The sequence below is a fragment of the Paramormyrops kingsleyae genome, chromosome 11, assembly GCF_048594095.1.
Source record: "Paramormyrops kingsleyae isolate MSU_618 chromosome 11, PKINGS_0.4, whole genome shotgun sequence".
Classification (NCBI taxonomy): Eukaryota; Metazoa; Chordata; class Actinopteri; order Osteoglossiformes; family Mormyridae; genus Paramormyrops; species Paramormyrops kingsleyae.
Window position 1 is genome coordinate 12808128 of NC_132807.1, and position 25859 is coordinate 12833986.

General features: G+C 43.3%; 1 protein-coding gene across 1 annotated transcript in view; it reads right to left on the reverse strand.

Annotated features, from left to right (window-relative positions):
* Positions 1-1485: 1485 nt before the first annotated feature.
* The window catches only part of LOC111840559 (ethanolamine kinase 1-like), a 35564-nt gene continuing 11190 nt past the window's right edge, over positions 1486-25859 (reverse strand). The window contains exons 4-8 of the mRNA XM_023805522.2: positions 18707-18849; positions 18299-18382; positions 16108-16268; positions 7862-7935; positions 1486-3391 (exon numbers count right to left, since the gene is read on the reverse strand). Of these exons, the coding sequence (XP_023661290.1) occupies positions 3322-3391; positions 7862-7935; positions 16108-16268; positions 18299-18382; positions 18707-18849 (532 nt within the window). The 3' untranslated portion in view covers positions 1486-3321. The remainder of the gene's footprint in view (positions 3392-7861; positions 7936-16107; positions 16269-18298; positions 18383-18706; positions 18850-25859) is intronic.

Below are 25859 nucleotides of genomic sequence, written 5' to 3' on the forward strand. Positions count from 1 at the left end.
GTCAAAAAAAAAATGAACTTCTTTCTTCTGTACCTGCCAAAACAGGATATGAAAGGTGTGAGAAACTCAGTAAGTAATTTTCACCCCTGGAAGATGTGCCACTATTAAAACACAGCAGTTTTTCGGATAACAATGTTAGTATATGTTTTGACGTATTCTACTAAATCGGCCATTCCCTTTCAGTTTGAAGTAATTCAGTCTCACGTTTCCTGCATGGCACAATGGTATGGTTTAGATTATGACGGCTTCCACTGGGATGGTTCTGAATTGTTTATTCTCGGTTAGGTTCCCTGCTCACAAGCGACTCTATTGTTTAATCAAAAATCCAGACCTGGTGTCTCAGGTAACATCACAGCACATGGGTGATGAAAAGTGATTCTGTAATTTTTAAGAATTATTATGCTCAGAAACTAATTAAAGTTCAAATGTCTGTTCCTCATAGGCAATAATATCAATCTCAACTCTACAGCTGCTGAGCCATGAAGCCATTTGGGTGAGACAACCATGGGACCGTTATACTTACTGTCAGAAGCAGCCTGGCATCATCGTCACTATGACACACTGCTCTCTACCAACATCACTGCATCACCATCACTGCAACATGCTGCCCTTTGTTAACAACACTGCATCACCATCACTGTGAGACACTGTTCTCTGCTAGCAGCATTGCATGACCATCAGTGCATCATGCTGTTCTCTGCCAACAGCACTGCATGACCATCATTGATACCTGCTGTTCTCTGTTAACAGCACTGGATCACCATCATCGCTGCATGCTATTCTCTGCATACAGCACCACATCATCTTCGCTGTGACACACTGCTCTCTGCTAAAAGCACTGCATCATCTTCACTGTGACACACTGCTCTCTACTAACATCACTACATCACCATCACTGTAACATGCTGCTCTTTGTTAACAGCACTGCATCACCATCACTGCAACATGCTGCTCTTTGCTAACAGCACTGCATCACCATCACTGTCACATGCTGTTCTCTGCTAACAGCACTGCATCACCATCACTGCAACATGCTGTTCTCTGCTAACAGCAGGGTTGCCATCTCTCACGCATCTGGCATGACACTCACACTTTCTGATTCTCACACAAAAAATCTTATGCCAAAGCTATATTATTACATTATAAACATACAATTAGCTACATCAGAAGCTTTGGGATAGTTTACAAACCCTACAGACTATTTGTTAGGTAATAAAACTGTTACATACATGTAAAATGAAACTTCCAAAGACTTTCAGGAGGTTCAAATACACTTACATTTCCTACATTGTACATGCTGTTGAAAGCCTTGCTTATGCAAAGAAATTAAAGATGTCTATTTCAAGACATTTTCACAGTAGAGTAGGATTTTGCACAGTCATTAAGATGTACGTTCTAGTTTTTTAACGTAACATCTAAAAAAATATGTGATAGAAATGAAGGCACAATTAAAAATCTGTTATTGCAATCAAATATCAGCACACATTTCTGTTAATATATGTTTATTTATCCTTCATTGAAGTTGCCAAAAAACATTTTCCCTCTTAAAGATCAAATAATGTCTACAGTTACTGCTATGAATAGTGCAGGGCAGTTTTCATGAAAATGCAAATTATGATTCCCTTTTTCCATTTAGCTGTTTTTTTTTATATTTTAGCTTTATTATTGCGATTTTACGCTCAGTTAGGAAATAATTAAAATCTTTTTGACTGCTAAGAATGTCACTTTGCCAAATTAGCTTTATCTTGATTTTCATTGTGGCTAAAAACACATCTGAATAACTTAACCAAGATGTTAAAAAATCATACTGGAGCTAAAATTTATTATGTGTTTTCCTGAGGTTTTTAAACCACAGTGAAGAATGTTTTGTTGATGTTAATATTTAGTCTGTGTGTACATATACATATATACATATACACACTGATCTGCCATAACATTAAAACCACCGGCCTAATATTGTGTAGGTCTCCCTCGCACTGTCAAAACAGCTCTGACCTGTCGAGGCATGGACTCCACAAGACCTCTGAAGGTGTCCTGTGGTATCAGGCACCAAGACGTTAGCAGCAGATCCTTTAAGTCCTGTAAGATGCTAGCTGGGTGGCATGGTGGTGCAATGGTTAGTACTCTTGCCTCACACCTGTCGGACCAGGGTTTGACTCTCCAGGGTTCAGTGTGTGGAGTTTGCATGTTCTGCCCATCATGGGGTTTCCTCCAGGTACTCTGAAACCCCACCTGCATAACCTACGACCCTGAATAGTACAAGCAGTTACAGAAAATGGGTCTCCATAGACCTGACTTATTTGTCCAGTACATCCCACTGATGGTTGATCAGTTTGACACTTGGGGAAATTGGGCAATTTGTAGGCCATATCAACACCAAACAATTTTTTAATAATTTTTGCAGTGTGGCAGGGTGCATCATGCGGTAGGTGGTTCTTGTCAAACTAACATCCACATGAATGCCAGAACCCAAAGTTTCCCGGCAGTACATTGTCCAGAGCATCACACTGCCTCTGCTGGCTTGCCTTCTTCCCATAGTGCATCCTGATGTCGTCTTTTCCCCACACACATGATGTAACAGAAAACATGACTCATCAGACCAGGCCACCTTCTTTCATTGCTCCATGGTCCAGTTCTGATGCTCACATGCCCATTGCAGGCACTTCCGGTGGTGGAGCTGAGTCAGCATGGGCAATCTGACTGGTCTGCAGCTGCACAGCCCAATACGCAGCAAGTCGCAATGTGCTGTGTGTTCTGACATCTTTCTATCACAGCCAGCATTAAAATTTTTCAGCAATTTGTGCTACAGTAGCTCTCCTAAGGGATTGGAGCAGATAGGATAGCTTTGCTCCCTTCGCTGGTTCATCGGTTATCCTTCCTTGGACCACTTTCAGTAGCTACTATCCACTGCATACTAGTAACACCCAACAAGACCTGCCGATTTAGAGATACTCTGGCCCAGTCGTTTAACCATCACAATTTGACCCTTGTCAAAGTCATTCAGATCCTTACACTTGCCCATTTTTCCTGCTTCCAACGCATCAACTGCAACAACTGATTGTTCACTTGCCTAACAATGTCAAGGGTGCCATTGTAACAAGATGATTAATGTGATTCACTTCACCTGTCAGTGGTTTTAATATCATGGGTGATCGGCATGTACATGTATGTATAAATTCTTTATGCTTAATATTATATACAAAACTGTGTTACAAATGAATTATCAAGCATATGATTCAAAATCAGTGCTGTTAACAGATTCAAACCTAACACTTTGATATTCCCATTGGTGTATTTCTGTTCCTGTTCTTGTTCTGCATCTCAAGGCAGTTCCATGGCCATGTACTCCCCCTTCTTTTGGAAGTAGTAATCAAATCTGGCCACAGCATACCTGGAAAGACAACACACAGTGTTAGCAGGCACCTGAGATGCAGGATCCACAGGAACACAGGAGTTCTGTGAAGCATCTAGCGGGGCAGTGATCTAACCCAGATCTTACTCCAGCTCCAAAAGCTTTTACGTTCGCAATCCGTACTTCAGCATATTGGACGTTCCATGCATGTTTACTGCTATGTCTATATTACTAGCTGATCATTATCCCTGGTTTGGTTCATTTTAAAATCCAAAGGTAAGTGTGAAGATGAGAACATACCCGTCTTATAAAGGTTACTGAGATGCAGTGGAGGGAGGACTTAACTGTGCAATTCACCAGGAAACCAGGGACTGAATTTGCTATTTGTCACATTTGTTTTTTTTCCATCCACAGAGATGAACAAAAGTGCAACACCTGAGTTATTTGAAATTCAGCAGCACGCCATTGATCAGCCATGAACCAGAGCCTGTCATGTCACGTCAAGTGAGGTAAGAGCTGTGTGGGCTGAATAGGTGGGGAGGGACTTTTAAGCTCCGGAAGGAGTGCCTTTAAATATTTTCTTTGCCTGTGAACTCAGCATAAGACTTTGATTTGAAAAGTTATTCATTAACATTTATGCGGGATGTTACCATGACACTCGCTTTCAGTGGGGGGTTAAAGCATTATTCATCTATTACGCATTATTAAGAGCTGGTTTAAGTTGTGTCGTGTGAAAGCAGTTCCGCTTAGACACAAAAAGGAGATGATTATGTTACAATTTTTAATTCACCCGGTTTCCTTTAAAGGGAAGCATCTTGGGAGTGGGGGGGGGGGGGACACTTTAATACAGGGGGGTGGGGGAAAAAGACAATTAGGTGTGAGATTAAGGTGGAATTTGGCAAAATGTCAGTAATGAAAGAAGAGATAAAAGTGAAGCAGTGAGTGATTAAATAAGAAACAGGAAGAGCCTACAGGAAACAGATGGTTGCAGGGAAAAAGAGACCGAACCTATGTGTGATTATAGAATTCCATTCCAGACATCAGATAAAAAATTAAAATGCATTGCAAATGTAAATAAGAAGGCAGGTAACGACAATATGCCCAAGCACCCAGTCTCAATGAAATCTCTGCATGACATCAAGGCTGAAATCCTTTAATATAAATTAATTATTCTAGCTGCATTTATTTCTATTCCAAAAATGAGAAAATTAAGGAACCACACATCAAAGGTCTATTATCATGGAAGCTGTAAATCTCACCAAAAGAATGCTCTATGATTTATTTCTCTTTTTCTATAACCAGGAGATTATTTTGCTCTGTATGAGTAAGGAAATGGAGGGTAATGTAAGGTACCTAATTAAAAACTTAAAAATATGGAGGGACATTTCTCTGAAGGTAATTATTGTGGCTGCCTGTTTCCTGTACAGTGTCGTGACCCTGAACCGTTAAATCAACCTTAACATCAGTACTTAGCATCCTTATCTCACCCAACACATAAGAGGGCTCTACACTCTCATGTAACATGTGGGTGATTCTTAATATGTGTCATTAAGGATTAAAGAAAGAAAAAAGATTTCAGTCCTTTTTAATTTCAGACCATCGCTTTACACTTAGATATTATTATTATTAAATGCTACATAATGGATTGCCCAGGGCTGTTGGAATTCTATAACCACATTTCATCATTTTCCCCCCCAAAAAAAAAAACAGAAATGTCCTATTCATTCCAGCCATTAAAGCACTGAAGAGCATATCAGGTCAAATGCTCCTATGCTGTTTTCTGTAATAACTCTGGATAACAGCACCATTCCCTGAGCATCATGTAATAAGCAAATGGTCATATGTTATGTAGCATAAGCAGTATAGTGAAGAAGAAAATAAAAAAAGGAAATAATTTAGTTAGAACCACAATTAATCAGGCTGTTCAAGACAGTTATTTTTCCTGCACATGCATGGATTTAGTTTCTCTAAAATGATTTTAAAAATTGGCACGTTTTTCATAATCTGCTGATAGTGTAGATGAGCCCTTAGTGAGTGCATATTCTTTCACAACATGGGAGGTGTCCTTTTCTTAATCAGGGTCTGTTCTTCTTTTTTTTCTATAAATATTCCGTGTTTAACACTGAGCATGAAATAAAATCAACACAGCCCCTCACACGATGAGGAATCCTCAGGGCTACAGAAGGAGCACACAGTAAATCATACAGTAATTAAAACCTTTTAACGAGCCTGGTGGCACCGAGCGTCCAGGGTTCTCGCTTTTATCTAAGCAAACTAGAACAGACCTGGAGGGAGATGAAGACGTGGGGACCCGGCTGAGCAATACAGCGCCTGCGATTCGGGCATCTTGGCATTTGGCAAGGAGATGCATGAACTTTACTCTTTGTGACGAGTTTGCGTTGTTGTAGACACATATATAAATGGCTGAATAAACACAGACGAGCGTTACATTAGGGTATTCGTCTGAAAAAGCCCTCTTAGTTCACTGCCATTACTGCTGTCATCCGTCCCGCACGCCGCCAGTGGCTGCGTCCAAGTTGAGGCTCCCCTGCTTTTCCAGTGTGTACAAACAGGGTCAGACCGCCCAGGGCCCACAGAAGCATCCATGCTGAATGACTGCCATATGTCTGCAGCAACATAATTTATTACAGATGCAACGACGGTTTCCTTTCATTCTTCCAGTGAAGAAACTTGGCCTAATACTTTTGTATTTTCAAGGTTGATGTACAAATTGCAGTTTGCTATTAAAAATTATCTACCCAGAGAAAAATTAAACTAATTTATATAGACAAAGGGTTTGTTTATGGCTCCTTTGCACAGGACAGTAGTAGTTTTTCCAGTTGTGTACAGTATCTCATACTTCACATTGGAATAGTTTTTGAGAACTTGAACAGCCCATTTTTTAAATTGGATCAGTCAATTTTTTATTATACTTATAACATTATATTATATTTCGTCCTTGTATTTTGTGCACTACAACTCAAAGTTTTGAGTTTTGAGGCTTTAATGTCCTTGCACACAAATGTGTGGCTAAAATTACACACTGACAGATTTGAAAACATATTAAAGAAAACCTCTTAAAACCATGTATTATAAGGTACCATTTTGAAAAATGTTGAAAGGCATATCATTTTCTGCCAGGACAAATTAATCCCTCAGAAATACGACTGCAGCATTTTGCATTGTATTGTCAGTAAAGTAAAAGGTGAAGACCATCATTTTTTTGCACATACACTACAAACAGAAAATGAGTTTGCCAGTGATTTAAAGGTACGGTTTTAAAGGTAGGGGATTTTCCATCATTCTTTGAGGTAACTGAAAGTTCCGGAATATTTCTTTAACTGCTGAGAAAAAAAACCTTGGCAATGCAGTCTGAGCAATTATATCATTTAACCATAAAAGCTGTTGTGCACATTTGCAGTGTTTGTTTTTGAAAAATGCAGAATTGGCACTTGACATCTGATGGCATTTCCATATAATTATTCCAAAATAATGGGTTTTGTCACACAAGCCCGAAATTGTTAAATAATTACCGACTTGCCAAACCCATGAGACACTTAGAAAAATATGTATAATAAATACAGATATCAACTATGGTAGTGCGGTGTGAGTCTGAGTGTGTTGGGGGGGGGGGGTGGGGGTTCCATTCTTCTCAGCAATCCTTCCATTGTCACTGGCGTTTGTCTTTCATTATGCACTGCCCCGGGTGCCTCCCGGCCGGCGAAGGAGCCAGCAGTCGTTTGGTTTATAGAGATCATATGGCAAGGAAGCAGACTTTGAAAGGCGCAGCTCGAGCAGCATATTTGATGGATTTCCTATAACTTGAGTCTGGCTTTATTCTTTCCTGTTGTGGAAGCGACACCCTGCAGCACACGTGCCGGCCGGACATGAGCGACAGCAAGGGCCAGTCAAACGACAATATGCGCACTGTTTGTGCACGTCAGGGCGGCAGCGCCCCTGGGGGACAGAGGGAGGCTCTGTAAATAATCCAAATGCGGGCAGGAAACCACACGGAGTCAAGGTTGCCTTTGTCATTAACAATTAATGTAAATGCTGCACCAGGGATTGCACGGGTGCTACAGCGGTGCTTAATTAGCGTGTTAGCGCTGGAGAGGGAGGTGAGGGCTGAGTCCGGGCTGCGGCACAGACAGGCTCACCGGCTCAGCACACTGCTTGCACTAAAGGGCCACAGCACTGTTTTAAAAGTTAGATTGACCTGGCTGGCACCAGCGCTCTGGCCCCAACCGCGTCCCGCAGCTCTCCCAAGCAGCCGGGCCTGTCTTCGGTCATGCATAATGTCCGTCGCCGAATGGAAATGAATCGCCTCCGGGGGGGGGGGGGTTACTGGAATCTCCCGGGAGGAAAGCGAAATCGACGGGGCTATTTTTTATTTATTTATTTTTTTGCAGACATGCTGTTTCACCATGCATTAGCGTTTGGGATACCGGGAATGGAGAATCCAAGGTGAGTCCGGATTTTATCCGACGCCTGGTGTAGCAGATCACTTACCGTAGGAAATCAAAGTCAATGGCGGAGTATCTGGCCTGGAGAAGAGCCCAGAGGCCCCAGGAAAAGTGTGCAGCCTGGTTGGGGAGAAAAATAAGGGAGACGCATTGAGGATACTTGTTAATACCCAGGAACTGACAACACCGAACGGCATGAGTATTGAGATGTTAGTCCTGCTGCAGGGGTTACTGTGGCAGCACTGAGACTCCACTGCACAGCTGCATGCTGATTTAGGGAGGTTTGTGCAGCTGAAAATATGCAGTCAGCTATGCGCAGTGGTGCTCAAGGCTAAGCCCTTTATTATTCAGAGGCGAATTTTCCCCATAAAAGACTAGTGATATTATTGTTTGTCCATTAATTTCCAAGCACTAATACAGATCACAGGGGTCCCTGAAGCCAATGCTAAGAAACATAGGGCACAAGGCAGGGGGGCATGCAGGACAGGGTGCCAGGCCATCGCAGGACACATGCACACACGTGACCAGGTCATCGCAGGACACATGCACACACGTGACCAGGCCATCGCAGGACACATGCACACACGTGACCAGGCCATCGCAGGACACATGCACACACATGACCAGGCCATCGCAGGACACATGCACACACATGACCAGGCCATCGCAGGACACATGCATATATATCACTGGAAATTTATAGATACAAATACACGTAACTTCATGTACTCAGAACACCCAGTACCTAGGAGTGCCCAGAGGAGAGCTGAGCTAACATGGGGAAAACATGCAAACTTCACACACACAGAGTGGAGCTGGAGTTTTAGCCCCCAGCCCTTGAGCCACCATGTTATTGACTGAGTCACCCTGGGAACTGTCTCATCAAGCTTTACTTAGCGAGCAGAATGGTGGCTGTGACTGTATGTGTGTTGGTGTGTGTGTGTGTGTGTGTGTGCCTTTCTGTGTGTTCGGCAATCATGGTGTACCTCTGCTTTCTGCCTAATGTGACCTGAGATAAGACTCCCAGATCCCCCCCTCCTCCCCCCCGAAATCACAAATATAAAATGTATGGTTTTTATGTATTGATAAGAAGGATTTAGATATGTTTAGTAATAATAGCTTGATACAGACAATATCAAAATAAGAGAAATTAAATGTTTTGGTACTTAATTCCTTCTCATCACAGATGTGATTTACAATAGCTTTGCAGAAATACTTGTCTTTGGTCCTTGTGTCATCAAGCAGTTATAATCTGGCCTTCCCTGTGCACCGAATGCTGTCATTTACATGACGACCTTTTTTGTGAATGATTGCATATCCATTTGAAACTCTTTACGTCTTGGTCTTAACTTCTGAATTGAATAATGTGAAGCAGATGATGAGACGATAATCACAAGCATACCACAATAATCACATTTGAGGGTTTTCCAAAAAAAGAACTCAGTACATCATAAGATATTTTCAACACACACCAATATATCACACTATTCATTCTGTGTATTCTGTGCAGTTGGAATTGACATTATCAAGAATTCCTTCCTTAAAACAAATTAAAATCTTGCTAAAACCACAAGGTAATCGAAATGTTAAATGGAAGCGTTTCATTACCTGGTACACAGAGTATTGATCTCAACAAAAGTAACTTTAGCTTGTAAACCAAGTTGCTATGCATTGATATTATTCTTACATTAGTTTTCTGTCCTAGTTTGAAGTGTTGCCATATTTTTTATTCAGAGATAATTTAATTTAAATTTCCTGCATGGTATGATAACTGATCTTTTTGTCTGTTAAAATATTTTTCTTGTTATTATGTATTTTTATTTTCTATTGCTCACAGTGCAGTGAAGTCTCTCTGGTGTACCATTTTCCGTACACTGCAGAAAGGCTGTACTGCTCCAGTGGGACCTGTAGGTACTGGCGCCGAAAATGGTCTAAAAAAATTGCCTTGGAAATACAGACCAAAAAGGAGGGGGGGTGGTCTGAGCATCTGAGTTAAACCGCAAACCTCCACACGTCAAAGGCTGAATGCAGGGGCTCTCTGCCAGCAGACACGCGTGTGGTATGCCGGCCATTAAAGCCTGTAGCAATGCACAGTGAGGCTGGACGCTGAGAAGCTGTAACTGGAAGCACTGGACCGCACCGGTGTCCAAGAATAACAGGGCCCACTGTGAGCTGCTATTGTAGCTGCTCAACGGCAAGTTCAGAGTTTCCCTCCAAAAGCGGCGGCGCTGACGTAGCCCGCGGGCTGTCAGTCAGGGCCAAATTCAATTATTTTACACAAATAATTTCGCCGGCGTTTTTCAGCCTGTGTCTGCAGGTTTTCGTCTGCTGTCTCTACGACGACGGCATTCGTCTGTCGTTTGTTTTAATTATAACAGCCGAAATCTGTCTAATGAAGAACAGCACCTGCATTTAGCGAAGAGGACTGACATTTGTGGGGGGGGGGGGCAGGGAGGGGGAGACAAAACAGCCATTGTGGTGGAGAGACCGCGAGCTTCCTGCTGCAAATCCCAGCCCAGACGGGCTCCATGACAGAGTGGAGATTTTTATATGAGTTTTTACCACTGCCATACATTTTGTTCATACTAGTCATCTAACGTTGACCAATGCTACATTTCCCATACACTTTCATGCTAATAAATCGGCACTTCAAAATTATAAATAGGCAACTTTACTTTTTTACAGCAACTTTTTTTTCTGATCAAGTACGGCATTAAAAATGTAATTTTAATTATTTGTGTTACTTGAAGTTGGATATTTTGTGGAATTAATATTTGCCTTCCTCCAGTCTAATTCTAAAGCAAAATGTCTTATAACTTTCAATGAGGATTGTAAAGATACCCATGTCTCCATAATGTTATGTCCGACTGTGACACACAGAAGCCTCGATTAAGCTGGAGGCTCTGACAGATTTAAACACTCTCTATTATTATTTGGTTGGAAAAGTTGATCAAATTTGGCAGTTCAAAATTTTTCGTTCTGACCTGCAGCAAAATGGCTAAAGCGTTTCTCCGGATTTTGTTATTGGGTAATGCGTCTGTCTGGCTGAGGCGCTGGAACAGTCTCCTTTCGCAGAGAAGAGCCCAACCATTGTAAGCTCCGTCATATTTACCCAGCATCTATTTCCAGAGTTACGCTCTTCATGGGTACAGAGAAAAAAATAAAAGGAACTTGGGCAGGGGGATTCTCTTACACTGTGTGACTGAGTGTTTGTATGTTATTAGTGTAGCAAGCTTTTTGGTTTTGTAAGCATGTAGAAACAAATATTAGTCTTACTTTGCTTGTTGGCTCATTTCCAGTGAGCCACTTGCCATCATTTAGACTCTTATTTTTTAGTGTGCCACAAATTAGGGGAAGTAACAATTAATAAAAAAAAAAAAAAGAGGGAAAATGGAATTTTGTTTTAACAGGCTGGATGGACCTTTAACAGATGATTATGTGAATGTGTGTGGTGGGTATTGTTGCTGATGTGAAAATTGGGCTTCGCACAGCTACATACATGTTCAATGCCAATTGGAAAGCACCATGTTTACTGCTAACGGTCCATGTGATATAATTTCCTTAGGATACTAAGAGCATCATTTTGTGATGAATAGGATGAATCTGGCAACAGCTTTGTGATGGAATGCTCCTTCATATGGCCAATAAAGTGTTATTTTTTTTCGCCTGGTCATTTTTGGCAGGACAAGAAGGAACTTCCGGAAGTTTCTTTACTGGGGGTATATCTGTAGCTTTGCGCATGAGTCTGCATGTTTTCGCAGTGCTTGTGTGAGTGTGTTGGTGCCTCCCCTTGCTGTGTGGAATGCATTCCTCGTCCACGGTGTCCCCCGCCATGAACCCTATGTTGATTGGGATGAGATTCAGGCTTTCCCCAGCTCTCCACTGGACAGTTGTTCTGGAAGATGGACGATTGGATTAACAGAGGCTAGGCGACCACCTGGCACCTACCCATTACCATTCTTTCTATGCAGATAGACTCTGCTCTACATAGCTCTGGAAAGCAGCTGTGATGGCTGATTGAATTTACATGCGTTACCATAGTGCGGCCGGACTCCCTGCACCTCCCGTTTTACTGCATGCAGCCATTGCTTATTTCCTTGACTGCTGCCAAACCACTCTAGCGAAAATAACCGAAGCTCAGGACACATGGAGTCTCAGTGCCGCGCCACCGTTCCGTTCCCAGGGGTCCAGCTGCTCTCCAAGTCCCCCGCCGGGACAGGTATTCCCGCCGGCCACACCTTTCCGAACGCGCACCTGGCTAGAAGGAACAAAGTGTTTGACCTTGTTTTGTTTGAAAGAGGCCTTGTTGGGATCCTGAGGTTTTTGAGGCTGTGGGCCTTTTACTTTCAAGTTTCACTCCATGGATGATGACTCAGGATCAAGAAGATTCTCAGCTTAGGCCAGGAGAGATGGATAGCAGGAGGGATTGAGAGAGGGGGCCGGGATGGATGGGTGGATGGATAGATGAACAGATGGATGGGGAAATAGATGGATGGATAAAGTGATGGGGAGGGATGGAGGGAGGTGGATGGATGGATGGATGGATGGATAAAGTGATAGGGAGGGATTGAGGGAGGGGGCAGGGATGGATGGATGTATAAAGTGATCAGGAGTGATGGAGGGAGGGGGAGGAATGGATGGATAGTTGGATGGATGGATGGATGAATGGATGGATGGATAAAGTGATTGGGAAGGATGGATGGATGGGGATGTGGGAGAGATGGGGAGGGAGAGATGGAGCTTGGATCCCCACAGTCTCACAACAGTTGATTTTCACGGGCTACCAACTCTTACAATGTCCTGCAACATGACACGCTTTTTTACAAATTTCTCATCACACTTGGTACTCATATACCTTGGTACAATGTCGTTAATGACTGACAGGGAAAGGTGCGAGGAAGGCCCCTCCCCCCCCCTCTATTTGGTGCGTGTTCAGCCTCGTCCCCCTTGCAGCTGTGCGTGACCCCCGAGCTGAGGGCCGCCTGCTTCGAGGAATCAGACGCAGCTCCACACCGAAGCAAGAAGGATCTTCGGAGGCACCGTTGGAGCCACAGGTGCCGCGATATTCTCCGAGAAACAATGGTGGCTGTATGGAGTCACAGATCCCCCTACAGCCCACCGATGACAGATCAGAAGCTTAAAGCGCCATCTGACTCATAACTCATCATGTACTCAGGATGAGAGCCTCTGCTGTCTCCTGTGCTCTCTTTTTAAAATAAAGAACTGAAATTACTAGGGGCTTTTAACTGCAGCTGTCACAGATTATTACTTAAATACACTTTTTGTTGTTTTTATTGAAACCACCTTGTGATTTTCAGTGCCTCACATTCTGTGCTCAAGCAATGGAAAGTATCCCCATTTATCTTTGTAATTAGCCCGCTGTCGACTTGCTTGTTCACAAGGGCCGGCTACAAGACAGAGTTGTGCAGGGTGGAACTGAAATGCTGCTGCCCCCCCCCCCCCCCCCAGCGAAATAACGACAACAACAAAAAAACATGGAACCTGTTTAACATCGAAGTTTAACATCGCCCTCGCAGAACTTATATATTTGAAAGTAATAAAATATATCGAGAATGTGTCGTTTATTAAGCACCTGTTCTTTATTATGAATGTATGCTTTCCAAATCCCAGTGCGAGACGGGTGAACAAGGGCTATTTATCCTAAGAATAAATGCTGTCTGGGAAAAGAAGGCCCCTTTCGTCAGGGAGGCATGCCAAGCTCTAAGTAAGACTTACAATAACAAAATCAATTATAGATACGTAAAGCAATGCGCGTCTATGAAATCGCACTGGAGTATTTAGACTGCTGTTTATGTGTTCAGGCATGGATACGGATTACATTTAAACAAAGAAAAACATTGCGGTAAAAGGCAGTTCATTTTCTCTGCTAAATGTGTTTTTTGGAGCAATAATAAAGAATTGAGTGTGAGTGACATGTAAATAATTGAATCAACATGTATTCGTGTTTCATGTAGAGTATTGGGGGTCTGTCCCCTTTGCTCAGAGGACAGAGTGTAAGGAAGGATTGCAGCACATAGGAAAGACGGCTATGCAGAACGCTATGCAGTGGGCTCTGAGACAACATGTCAATACTGAAGCATGGTTCATGTTCAAGTCAAGCTGAGAATATCACTTAACACCTCACTCCAATGGCAGACAGTAATTAATAGGGAAATCATACACCTAAGTATTTTTTGCCATTAAGATGTGAGTCACTTAGCTCTTCGTGTTGGTAGGAAGAACTGATGTTAATGAGATATATGAGATCATGTGACTCGCAGTGAGAGCTGAAGAGGGCCTACAGCAAGCATGAAAAATATATTCAAAAAAAAGAAATCACAGACCTCTGGGTTATAATTAGGTGAATTGGGATTCAACAGTGAAGTCATAATAATGTCATTTAGTTGGATATAACGCGCAGAACGGCTCTTAAGATGAGGTGTGATCGCATCCTGCCAGAAGAACTCCCCCCGGCGATGTCGCGAAGGCGCGGCGGCGGCGAACTGCTGTCACGCCGGAGCGAGCTGTCATTTACACCTCACCTTTATTAACGGCGCACCTGAGCCGCCGCTGACACCCTCGCAGAAATATACACCTCACCCTAACAAAGTTGCAAAACAACGGCTCATTTGGGTAGCTAAATGAATAAGGTATAACCCTAACCTCCATACTCCTTGGTAGATGACAATGTATAACAGTATACAACAATGCAATCTGGATGGACAGAGGGGCAGAGTACCGTATAAACTTCAGCAATACAGTGCAAACACTTCTTATTCCTTTGCTCTGGATTATTAAAAATTAGCTACATGATGCATGGTCTACCGTAGGACATCAACTGGGCTTGCAGATGTGCCATTTGAGTGTAGCTCTGCGTCTATGTTTCGTGGTGACTCCCTCCTGACGTCTCGAATAAGCGGCAAACTTTGTAACCCATCGACTTCCTTTCACTCACAATTAACCGTAGTCTGCTGAAGATGGGAAGCTCAGGCGTGTAAATAGGATTTTGCTGTCTCAAATTGGCGCGTCGTAGTAAAGAACCGACATATCCCAGTCAAACCTTGGTGTCATAGGTGCATGTTCAAACTTCGACACGCCTGTCCTGCTGCCCGAGATGGAGCTGCTGACGGTGAAAGCCATCCGAGACCCAGGCCTGCAGTGAGGCCTACCTCCGAGTTAGAGTAAATTACCCAAACTGCCCAGAGACGGCCCCCACCAATGGGGCCATATAACTTTCTGCCACTTTACCTGCTGTCGTCATAACGTGCCAAATTCATTATGTCACCTACCGCCACCGGATCGTCACACCACTGCACCGAACATCTGCACCCTGTCAAATATCCTTCCCTTCATTTCTACTTAATTTTCTCCTGATATCTGATTACCCAAGGGGCCAATGTCCTGACAGACAGCAGGATGGAAAGCTGTGTTTCTAAAGGTTCTATTTGGTGGGGGGAATGGCACCCTGGGCTGGATACAGAACCATCTTCACTCCACTCATTAATATGTAATACTTTCATCATTTTTAATATCAGCTTTTTCTGGACTAGAGATATCTATAGGCATCAAAATCTGACATGATTCCTGCAGGGGTTTTTAATCTGAATTCTGGTGAATCTGCTTACAAGATGAACTACTGACAGCAAACTAGGACGAAGTGCCAGTTAATGGGCAGGAACCACATCGCAGGCTCTCAGTATCAAAGGTTCCCTAGACAGACGCTCACAGCTGCTACCCACTGATTCCGTCATTTTTAAACCAACTTCACTTATTCTCATTTATTTATGGAAAAACCAAAACAGAACATGTTCGAAAAATTGAATTTCGAACATTAATTCAAAAGACCCCTCTGCTGAAGGAACACCTCTGCTGGCTCTCACGCCACAACATCTCCCCGGAAAGTACTTGCACTTTGTCTGCTGATTGGAATTGTTCTACTTTGTCTGTAGAAAAGATTTGTTTGGTTCTTGCTTTGTTTAGAACCTGTTGTGTAGCCTTACACTCGTACCTGGGCGTTCACTGTAAGCTCAGCCTAGCCACACTTAAGCCTAGCTGACTTGACAGCTATATGTCTGCCATTTGTCTCACATGTGTGGACAAACCTATCTGCTAAATAAATGTAAATGCAAAACAGGCATCCCAAGTACTTCTTGAGCAGAATAGTAGCGACTTATCTTTACCGATTTCTTTCCTTTTTCTTTTTTCCTGAGCTATTTTCGGCTCATTCTGCCCCCCGCCTTGTATGCGCCGTCGTTAGGGTCCTGATACATCTTCACGCTGCCTTTGACTCACCAGAGAGAACTTGCAGACTTGAACGTACAGCTTCTGCACCTCCAGTTCCGAGACGGTGGGCTTCTGGCCCTGGCACTCTTTGTAGGTCTCTAGGTATGCAGTGAGCCAGTCCCTCTGCAGCTCTTGGCTGGGGTAAAGGCTATAATCAACATCATTCACACCTATGGGCCAGAAAGAGACTTTACATGTAGCGTACTGTATGCTGAATCGGCCTTTCTAACAGTGGCCAATCACTACAATTGTGAGTCACTGCAGCTTTTGTAAATGTACCTTACAATCAGAGTTATTGTGCTTTGTCTAGTTTAAAAACTGCTTGACCATTAACTCAACCAAAATTGAAAGTAGGCAACATTTTTGAAGTCCGATAGTAGTGTTTTTCCAGTGTTAATTTAAGGCATTGTGGCATTAGTATGGATGAATAAATTAGAAAAATGAGAAATAGTGACAACATGTCGAAAACACTTCCAGGATTTTCTAATTATGCTTTAAATCACAGTCTGAAATATGAAGTGCACACACCCACACAGGATAACAGCAAGCGTTTCCAGGGCGGATATGAGGAAATCAAATCTGCATGGCCATTCTGACACAGCGGAAATGTGCCAGGACTTGCTCCACGCTGCTCACTGATGGAGCATGAGGAGATATCCTGCCCTTCTCGCATAATAGCCCCCATATGCCCGTCTGCCATCTGCCCTCATTCCAGCCTGTCCCTAAATCTCGGAGCCTCAGACAAGCGTCAGGCAGCACATAGGCTGCTCAGCCAGGGATGTAGCCTTGGAAGGCAATCGAAGACACGAGCTGCGAGCCAGAGGCATGCTAAGGCACACTGACACCCCCAGAAATATCACAGCATATAACAATAGTCCCACTGATCTTAACCTCAGGGAAAGTTCTCTTAATGACTTTAATTTAGCCACAAATCTCTGCAGTCATGTTTACCTTTGCGTATCTTTTTCAGTTCTTTGGGTTAAGGCTGTAATTGGTTAATTGAGATTTTGTTTTCCATACCCCTCTGAGTCACACATATTGTATTACCTCTGCATCTAGTGTTTTCTTCAGTAGTCCCTTTAACATTCATACCAATAATCAAAGTTAACAAGACATGCTTTTGTGTTGCGGAATTTAGCCGCTGACTGCAGTTGAAATCAGATTAAGGTAAACAGCTCTTGATTTCTGCATTATCTGTCTTTGGTTGGCAGGTTAATTGCACTGTTTTCCTGTGGGTTACAGTTACATGGGGAGGCTGGGTCGCTCCTAAATGACGGATCAGGCCTCAGAAACACGCGCCCATGCATCTGACACCATGTCTGCTCCTCATTAACCTCCTGTCTCTGACCCCCACCGCCCCCACCGCCCCGACCTGGTTTTCAGGAGCGAATCCCCCAGCTTTTGTCCTTCACCATCCAGGTTGGAGACACGCTGGCCCATTCATTTTGCGCTTCCACCGTGGGGCACATTAACGTATCAATCCAGCATGAGGGAGCTTATACTACATGACAGGTGAAGTAGCTGTTCCAGGTAACCGAAAAGGCTGAAATCCAAGGAAAAGTACTGTGGTTGCACCTTAGAGATGACTTCTCTTGGCCTGAAGAAGAGCCTCAGTAAATATTCAGCAGCCTTAAGGGGTAAAGCTGTAAAGCTGTAACTGTGCTCTGAATCTAAGCATCCGTTAAGCAAATAAATTATCTGCAATCCCCGGCGAAGTCAGAAATCCTTTCCTCTCCGCTCTGCTCCAAGTCCGAGTCGCAGACATTAGCCTCAGCCGGGGAACATTTACACATTCCACCCGGCCCCTCGCATCCCCTGCAATTGCCCCCCAAAGCACTGTCTCGCTCCCGTCTGCTCCTGTTCACAGGGTCTTCATTCTCCATTGTAAAAGCACGAGTACAGCTACGTAGGAATTCTTCACATATCCCATCATGCCCCCTATGAGACACACACATATATAAGTGAGAGAAGTGAAAGTGAAGCTTGGGGGGGGGGGGGGGCACAGGGTCAGCCGTTCATCCAGCTCCCCTGGAGCAGTATTCAGGTTTGAGGGTCTTGGTCAAGGGCCTGAATGGTTATATGATCACCTTGCCAGCCACAGGATCTAAGTAGGTGGCCTTATGATCATGGGGCAGGGACCACCACTGCAGCAAGGGGCGGATGCAGCCACCTTTGTCAAAGGTTAGGGCGTCAAACCCACCTGCAAATTCATTGAAGTGGTTGCCGATGTCATATGCCTGGTAGTTGAAGTCAGCGTACTCAAAGTCAATGAATCGCACAACACCTGAAAGGAAAAACAGAGTTATACTTAATGTTTCAGGGGTCCATGTAGATTTATCAAAGTACAGCAATTTATGTATGTGCTAAAAGGTAATATACAGTGTCTGTAGGGTTTATTTCTTGGAATATGTGTTAATCCTGCTGAGAAATGCTGAGAGAGAAATAGTTTAAGGGCCCAGAGAGGGAGCAGGAAATATTCTTTGTATAGACAGAGGAGCAACTTCTTTGTTTATTTCTATGAAATATCAATGGGAGAAGACTGAATGCTAATGAGATTCACATGAGAGGCAGAAGCCCCGTTCCAAACTTTCTTTGTAAACCTGCTTGCCTTCAGCCTTGTTGTAGATGATGTTCTTGATCAGGAGGTCATTGTGGCACAGGACGGTGCATGAGTCCACAGTGGATAGGTGCTGCTTTAGAGCCTCGATCTCGCTCACCAGCACCTCAAAGCAGGGCACCTCTGAGCCTGGCCTGGAAGTGGGCGACAGACGGAGAGATGGGTCACACAGCGACGTACGAGTGGCAAAACGGGCGTCTCTGTGTCACGAGGCCTTTTTTTCTTAAACAACTGAGTCGTCAGCAGCTAAACTGCAGAAAGCCAGGGGGCCCCTGGTCGCTCTGGGCGGGAGGAGGGAGCGTATGTGAAAACCACATGTGCAGCAGCTCGCAGTAAACAGTAAATATGCGGTACACTTGGCGAGCAGCGGCATTACTGGGGAGCGTGCAGCCAATTCGGTAAAACAAAGGAACACTGGTCTTTATTTTTCGCTGCACTAAGCACGGACACAAGGTCACGCTGCTTTTGGTTAGCCTTTGGCAGAAGCACTCAGACAATCCCTTCGGTGAGGGAGAATAAAACTTGGCATTTTGTGTCATTTATTTTTGGGATTTTTTTTCTTTTTTGTTTTTGTTTTATACTCTCAGCTAATCTGTTGTGTGAGATAAGAAAGTGCCATATTTACTCTGCTAATGTTATCGTTGTATGATTACACACTATTTTACATTAGAAATGGCTATGCCTGTACAGTGCTATACAGTGTAATGAGAATAAATGGCAAATATTCTCAGGAATAGCTTAGCCTCTTGCTATCTGATGCTGGTGGTGGTCAGTAACAGGGGCCCAGTGAGACCACCATGCCCACACCTCCTGCATTATGGGCTTGAGAGCCACTCCCAGCTACGTATGGGGAACTCACATGTCTCCCTCTAGGTTCTTCAAGTTTTCTCTTGTTGTCCAAGACCATGCGGTTTGGTGAACTGGTGTCTTAAAGTCAGTGATTCTCAAACAGGTCCCAGGGGACCTCCCAGATAATTTTTGCTCCCGGCAGAGAAGCAAAAATGTGGACTGTCTGGCAGGGAGCTGGGTGGAAGACGTGGGCTGTGAGGGGGTCCCGAGGACCGGGCTGAGGAACACCCTACGATATCAGCATGGCCTTGTACTGGGTAAGCTGTCGTCTGCCATGGGCTCCAGTGCAGGCCTGCCTTGATGGGGGGGGACCCCCGAGGGCTTTGGACTGAGTGGGCGGTAGCGGAGGGGTGGTGAAGGAGGTGGGGGAGGCTTTTAAGCTGCTGCTTGCCATGGCTGCCTGTTACTGGGAAACCGCATCCTGTACAGGTTTCCCTCAACTCGCAGAACTGTAAACGTTCTTCTGGACGTATGGGTGAGTTATACAGCTATACAGTCATATTAAAGGGTATGTTGAGACATATGGAGATGTATAACTCAATAAATATATACAGACAAAATAATAGTTATTTTTATGGGAATTTTATACTTTTTGTGCAAAAAAGACAAACAAAAAGAAATTTAATTAATGGCACAAAACCACAGGAAAAAACAGTGCCGGTTTTTCTCAAAATAGTTTTCATGGGGTGCCATTAAAGTTAACTGTCCTTCACAGCTGAACACGAAATGGAATAACCGCAATGCTAAATTCCTAAATTGACCATCGGTGCATTAAAAAAAAAAAAACTTAAATAAAAATAAAAAAAATAAAATGAATGTCGTTTCCCTTTGGAGAAATCAGAGTGCTGGTATCTTTGATGTGTGCCCCTTGATATATCTGGCCCATGGTGCCACATTCTCCTGTGATCTGTGGGATTAATTAGGTGGAATGTGCCGGCACCCGTTAAAATCATAATACTAATTTAGCCAATGCACTGTGGAGTCGCTGTGGGTGGTGGCGATGGTGGCCGTTTGTGGGAAACCTGTCCACCGACATATCAATTAATGCAGTCAACACAAAATAAATTGAAGGTCTGGGATGTCACGTGACAGCTCTGAGCGGAAATTTGTACGACGTTCCACTGTAGCTGAGATGTTGCTGTATCAATGCGCTCGCTCTGATTTCAGACGCATCTGTGTTCATTGACAGCGCAACAAGTTTTTGTGAAATTTATTGTCATATTTAGTAATTAAAATATGTTTCAGCATCTCTGACTTATAAGCACATGTGCACACATATTTACAGTGGTATTCATTCTTCTGTTTTCAGAGCGAGTGCCTGGTAGGATATTTCCCCTGACATTTGTGAAGAATGTCCTTTTGTAACTCAATGGCGGCAAACACAGACTTAAGGTTTGTGCTTTAGTTTAGGACAACATGTTTTTTCCAGAAGGTCTAGATGGAGCCTATGTGAACCATGCTTCAGTATTTCCTCCCTGTTAGACACAGCAAGTGCTGTGTGTTACGTGGCACGTGTCCTAAGCGGTTCAGCAACTCCACTGTACCTGGTTTGTTTTCCTCATCGGAAAGATCCCTATAAATCAAGCAAGGGAGGGTCTCTGCGGAGGCACCTTGAGCACAGCATTGTTCCTGCGTCTACACAGGACTGTCCTGCAAACAGTGTTATACCTATTTATGCTCTGGGACAAACGGAACGTTTTTGCACACAGCTGTCCACATAATTGAGTAGTGTGTCGGTCATAAAACTAAGGAGACAGGCTTTCCTGTTTACAGGAGCAACAGATGTGTTCCAACCAATCGTAACACTTGTTTTCATACAGCATTATTACATCACAGAACTCATTCTGCCTTTTCTCTTTAAAATAACTTTAACACAGCTTTGCATCAATGAATGTCTTTCGTTTTCCCCAGTTATGTCTGGGTTCATACAAGTAAGCATTTACTGAGGTTTTAAGAAAAAGAGCCATGAATTAATTACTTCCCTCAGCTGAACACATAGCATAGTGCCACACTTATTCAGGAACCCTTCAACTGTAAAGGCCCATGTCTAGCTCGCATTCTATCTCTCAATATCATGATTAATTTCCTCACACCCTCATAAATATGAAAACATTCTTTCCCATTTTGTATTTTTTGTTAAATTCAATTAGTGATACTCTGGCACTGTATAAAAACATATTATGATTAATGAAAGACACTAATTAAAAAACAAAACCCTTAATGATCAATTTTGAATTAGTCTCCTGCTCTTCAAAGTTCATCCTCTGTGGGGCCCATGGGCTGCAGTGAACAGGCACTGAGGGCAAGGGCTGGGGGAGCCGGAATAAACCGGCAAATCTCCAGCCCAGGAGAGCCCTCCAGAGTTGGGGTGGGGGGGAGGGGGGGGGGATGCAGGAGCACCGGCAAGGATGAGACGTGAGTGATGAGGATGGATGTGATCAGATGTCTCACGCTAAACACAAAAACTGCAGCTTCACTGGACTAACCTAAGGCTTGTCATTCATATGATATACTCATCTGAAGCAGTTTTTGGAACCACTTTGGGAGCTGGGACCCTGTAATCCAATATAACTTTTACTGTGAATGATAAAAGTAATTGCAGCCTCCTTCCGTAACTTTGTACCCTACATCTACGGATGTACAGAGAGCATTTGTCTCTGTATTATTTAAAGGTACCCAGACAAATCTGTACACAGTCAAAGAAAGTGTCATGCAAGGGCTGCTGTCACAGAAAGAGGATTTTGCCAGCAGAGGGAAGTTTTCTCTGTATACTGTGATAATGACATTATGGAGAATAGCGGCAGTGTATTAGCTTGTTTCTTTTTAATCCAATCTGTTAGCAGCGGATCACCATTTACTGCCCTGGTCTATAGAATAATGGCTTCATCTAAGGCAACAGACGCACATCAGTGCATCATATTTGGACATGATGATTGACACAGTATTGTAACCAGCATTAAAAAAGTGACCCTACAGCTTATTGTTCATGTATATTACTTATATTCATTTGCTTGTTTCTGGATTCTGATAGCTGTGAATGAAACAAATTTTTCATCCACAAAAATACATGTAGATGTTTAAATTCAAACTAGATGAACTACGAATGTGTATCTTAATACTATTAATCAAATTCACCCACAATTTCTTGGCGCAAAGAGGAAAACGAAGACCAACATTATTTTGTTGTGGATGATTTCACAATGTAAACTGATTGTCTTATAGGTGTTCAGCGTTAGATTTTCATTAACGGCATTGTTTCTGATTTTCAGAATTCCCAATCTCTTTTTATCAGACTCCTCTGCTTCATTCAAGGTAGTAGCAACCAGACTGCGTGTGTCACACGCCAAACTCAAAAGCGATGGGAAAAGAGAATTCGGCCGTTCAGGCCATTTGCGTGGAAAAGAAGTCCTTGCGGTAACCCTGCCGTATTCCATTAACACGGCCGTGGTAAAATGTACACAAACCATTGGCAACAATAATGCTACTTTATACAGACACACAAAGACACTCACTCACAGAGGAGGAGCGACCATGCAGACAGCTACCTGTGCTCCTTTGTGGCGACACCAAACACAGCATACATTGTGCATGCATGTGCTGTGTGCCCCCCCCCGGGGAGTGAATGGGAGCCCCCCCCCCTCACGGGGCCGTGAATGCTATCTCAGAGCACCAGCGTGCGGGTGCCGTGTTCCCACACCCGGCCCGGGCCGCTCCGGGGAGAGGGAGGAGTATTATTCCGCATGGGCCCCCCTCTCCTTCTGTGTGCCTAAATGTTTCCATGCACATTATCCAACAGCGGGCACCCTCTGAATGCTGGCTAACAAAGCGTGGGGCCGCATTGTCACTGCCACGTCCGAATGGCAGTAATCTGCGCTTCCCATCGCGGCATGCAGGACGCCGGCAAGCTGAGCGTCTGAAGGAGCGGCCCTGGGCAGCTGGGCAAAGCCCATGTGCGCTTCTCATGCCAAACAAGCGGACTAATCAACCCTTCCAGCTTACATCTGTGTGTCCATCCTCCAACCACTTATCCTCGACACGGTCCAGGGTATATATATATATGTCCTTTTACAATGTCTCTTCTACTAATGTTAACATATTTCGATCAGCAGAAACTGTACTTTCTCAGTCTCAGTTTACCCTTTTAAGTTTACCCCCCACACACAGTGATACACTGACCTGCCACCCACACACAGTGAAACACTGACCTGCCACCCACACACAGTGATACACTGACCTGCCACCCACACACAGTGAAACACTGACCTGCCACCCATACACAGTGAAACAGTGATATGTCACCCAAATACACTGATCTGCCACCATACACACCGATACACTGACCTGTCACCCACACACAGTGATACACTGATATGTCACCCATACATATCTTATCTGTCACCCATAAACAGTGATACACTGATCTGTCACCCATACACACTGATATACTGAACTGTTACCATACACAATGACAGTGATCTGTCACACGCACACACTGATACACTGATCTGCCACCATACACACCGGTACACTGATCTGTCACCCATAAACAGTGACATACTGTTTAAAGGCAGTCAAACTACATTTCATACTACCTACAGACAGTTTGTAACGACCTTGAAAAGCACATTATAACCACATATTATGCAGATCAAGTAAATAGGTAATAATAGACAGACTTAAATTATACTGAAACATAATTTTTGAATTTGTGATGTGTAGTCGTTATATATAATGTTTATTAAACTCAACGTGGTGGCACAGTAATATAAAAAAACACACGCTTCGCTCCACTTTTCGGAAAGCCTCACAATCTACTGCCACCTATTGATAGTACTGACTAACTACAGCACTTAATATAATACACCGATATTCAAAGAAGTGCCTTATATATTCTGGCTTGCCAAATCTCACCCATTTGCCATGACATCCCCGCTTTCAGACTCTCACGCTCACGCAAGAAATCTCACAACATATTCTATTCCATTATAAACCTAAAATTAGCTACATCAAAAGCGTTGGAGTAGTTTGTAAAACCTTGATACTATTTACAAGATAATAAAAGTGTTACATATATGTAAATGCATGTGCAGACTTATGTCGAATTGAAAATCTCACTCCAGCCAGCTGAGCAAACTTGGCAACCCTGTATGTTTGATAGTAAAATGTTTTCTACGTGGATTTTATTTACTACGATTTAAGTAGGCTATTATGTATAAATATTTATTTTTAATTTCTTATAATACTGATGACTTTGTTTTTCGGGCTTTAAACTTCCCTTAATCTCATCTGTTCCTTAATCTGATCGCTAATTGTGCGCATTTCAAGCACATCTTCATATATATATAATGAAAAAAGCCGCCATGCATAGTCCTGGAGACGAAGGTTAGAAATACAAACGAAAAGTGCGCCCTGATTTTGTTGTAGGGAGCGACATCCGATAAACTCAAAAACGACGAGCGGAGGAAGCAGGGTTGCCAACTTTAGTCAGCTGGCTGGCGTGAGATTTCCAATTCGAGACAGGTCTGCACACGCATGTATATGTATGTAACAGTTTTATTACCATTTAAATAGTCTATAGGGTTTGCAAAGAGCCCAAACGTTTTTGATGTAGCTAATTTGAGGTTTATATTGGAATAATATAGATTTGCCGTGAGATTTCTTGCGTGAGCGTGAGAATCTGAAAGCGTGAGTGTCACACCAGATGCGCGAGACATGGCAACCCTGGGAACTAGCAGTGGTGGAAGAGTAGTTTTGACGTAATTAATACATTTCATGATCTTCTTTTACTTTTTGTTGCGCACCCGGAAAGCTGTTTTCAAATGTCGAACGCGGTTTGTAGCCTCTTGAATAAAAGGTAACATCAAATACAATACAGTTTTTTAACACTTGGAAAAAATATGCCAATTAAAAATTTTTTTTTTTACTTTTTACTTCGTATATAAAAGAAATAAGCTTTTACTGTAATGAAACTTGTACATGATACAATCGGTGTTTGGTTCTGGATTTTAATCGCAAAGGTGCACAAGCCAAACGATCTCCCGACAGAAGACTACAAACTTCAGGCGCCTTTTAAATCAGCCCCCATCTCAGCCGCATCATGGCGGGAGGCGTGGGTTATACTGCATTCTCACTGCCCGAAGGCTACTGTATTCACAATCATATTAATGAGAATGCAGACGTGCATAAAGCCTTAATGGAATACAGTCTATAGTTCACAGTATGTTTATACTGATGCTTTGGCCTTGATTAGCTTACAGAAAAAAAGCATAAGAAACTCTGTATATTGAATGGTCTT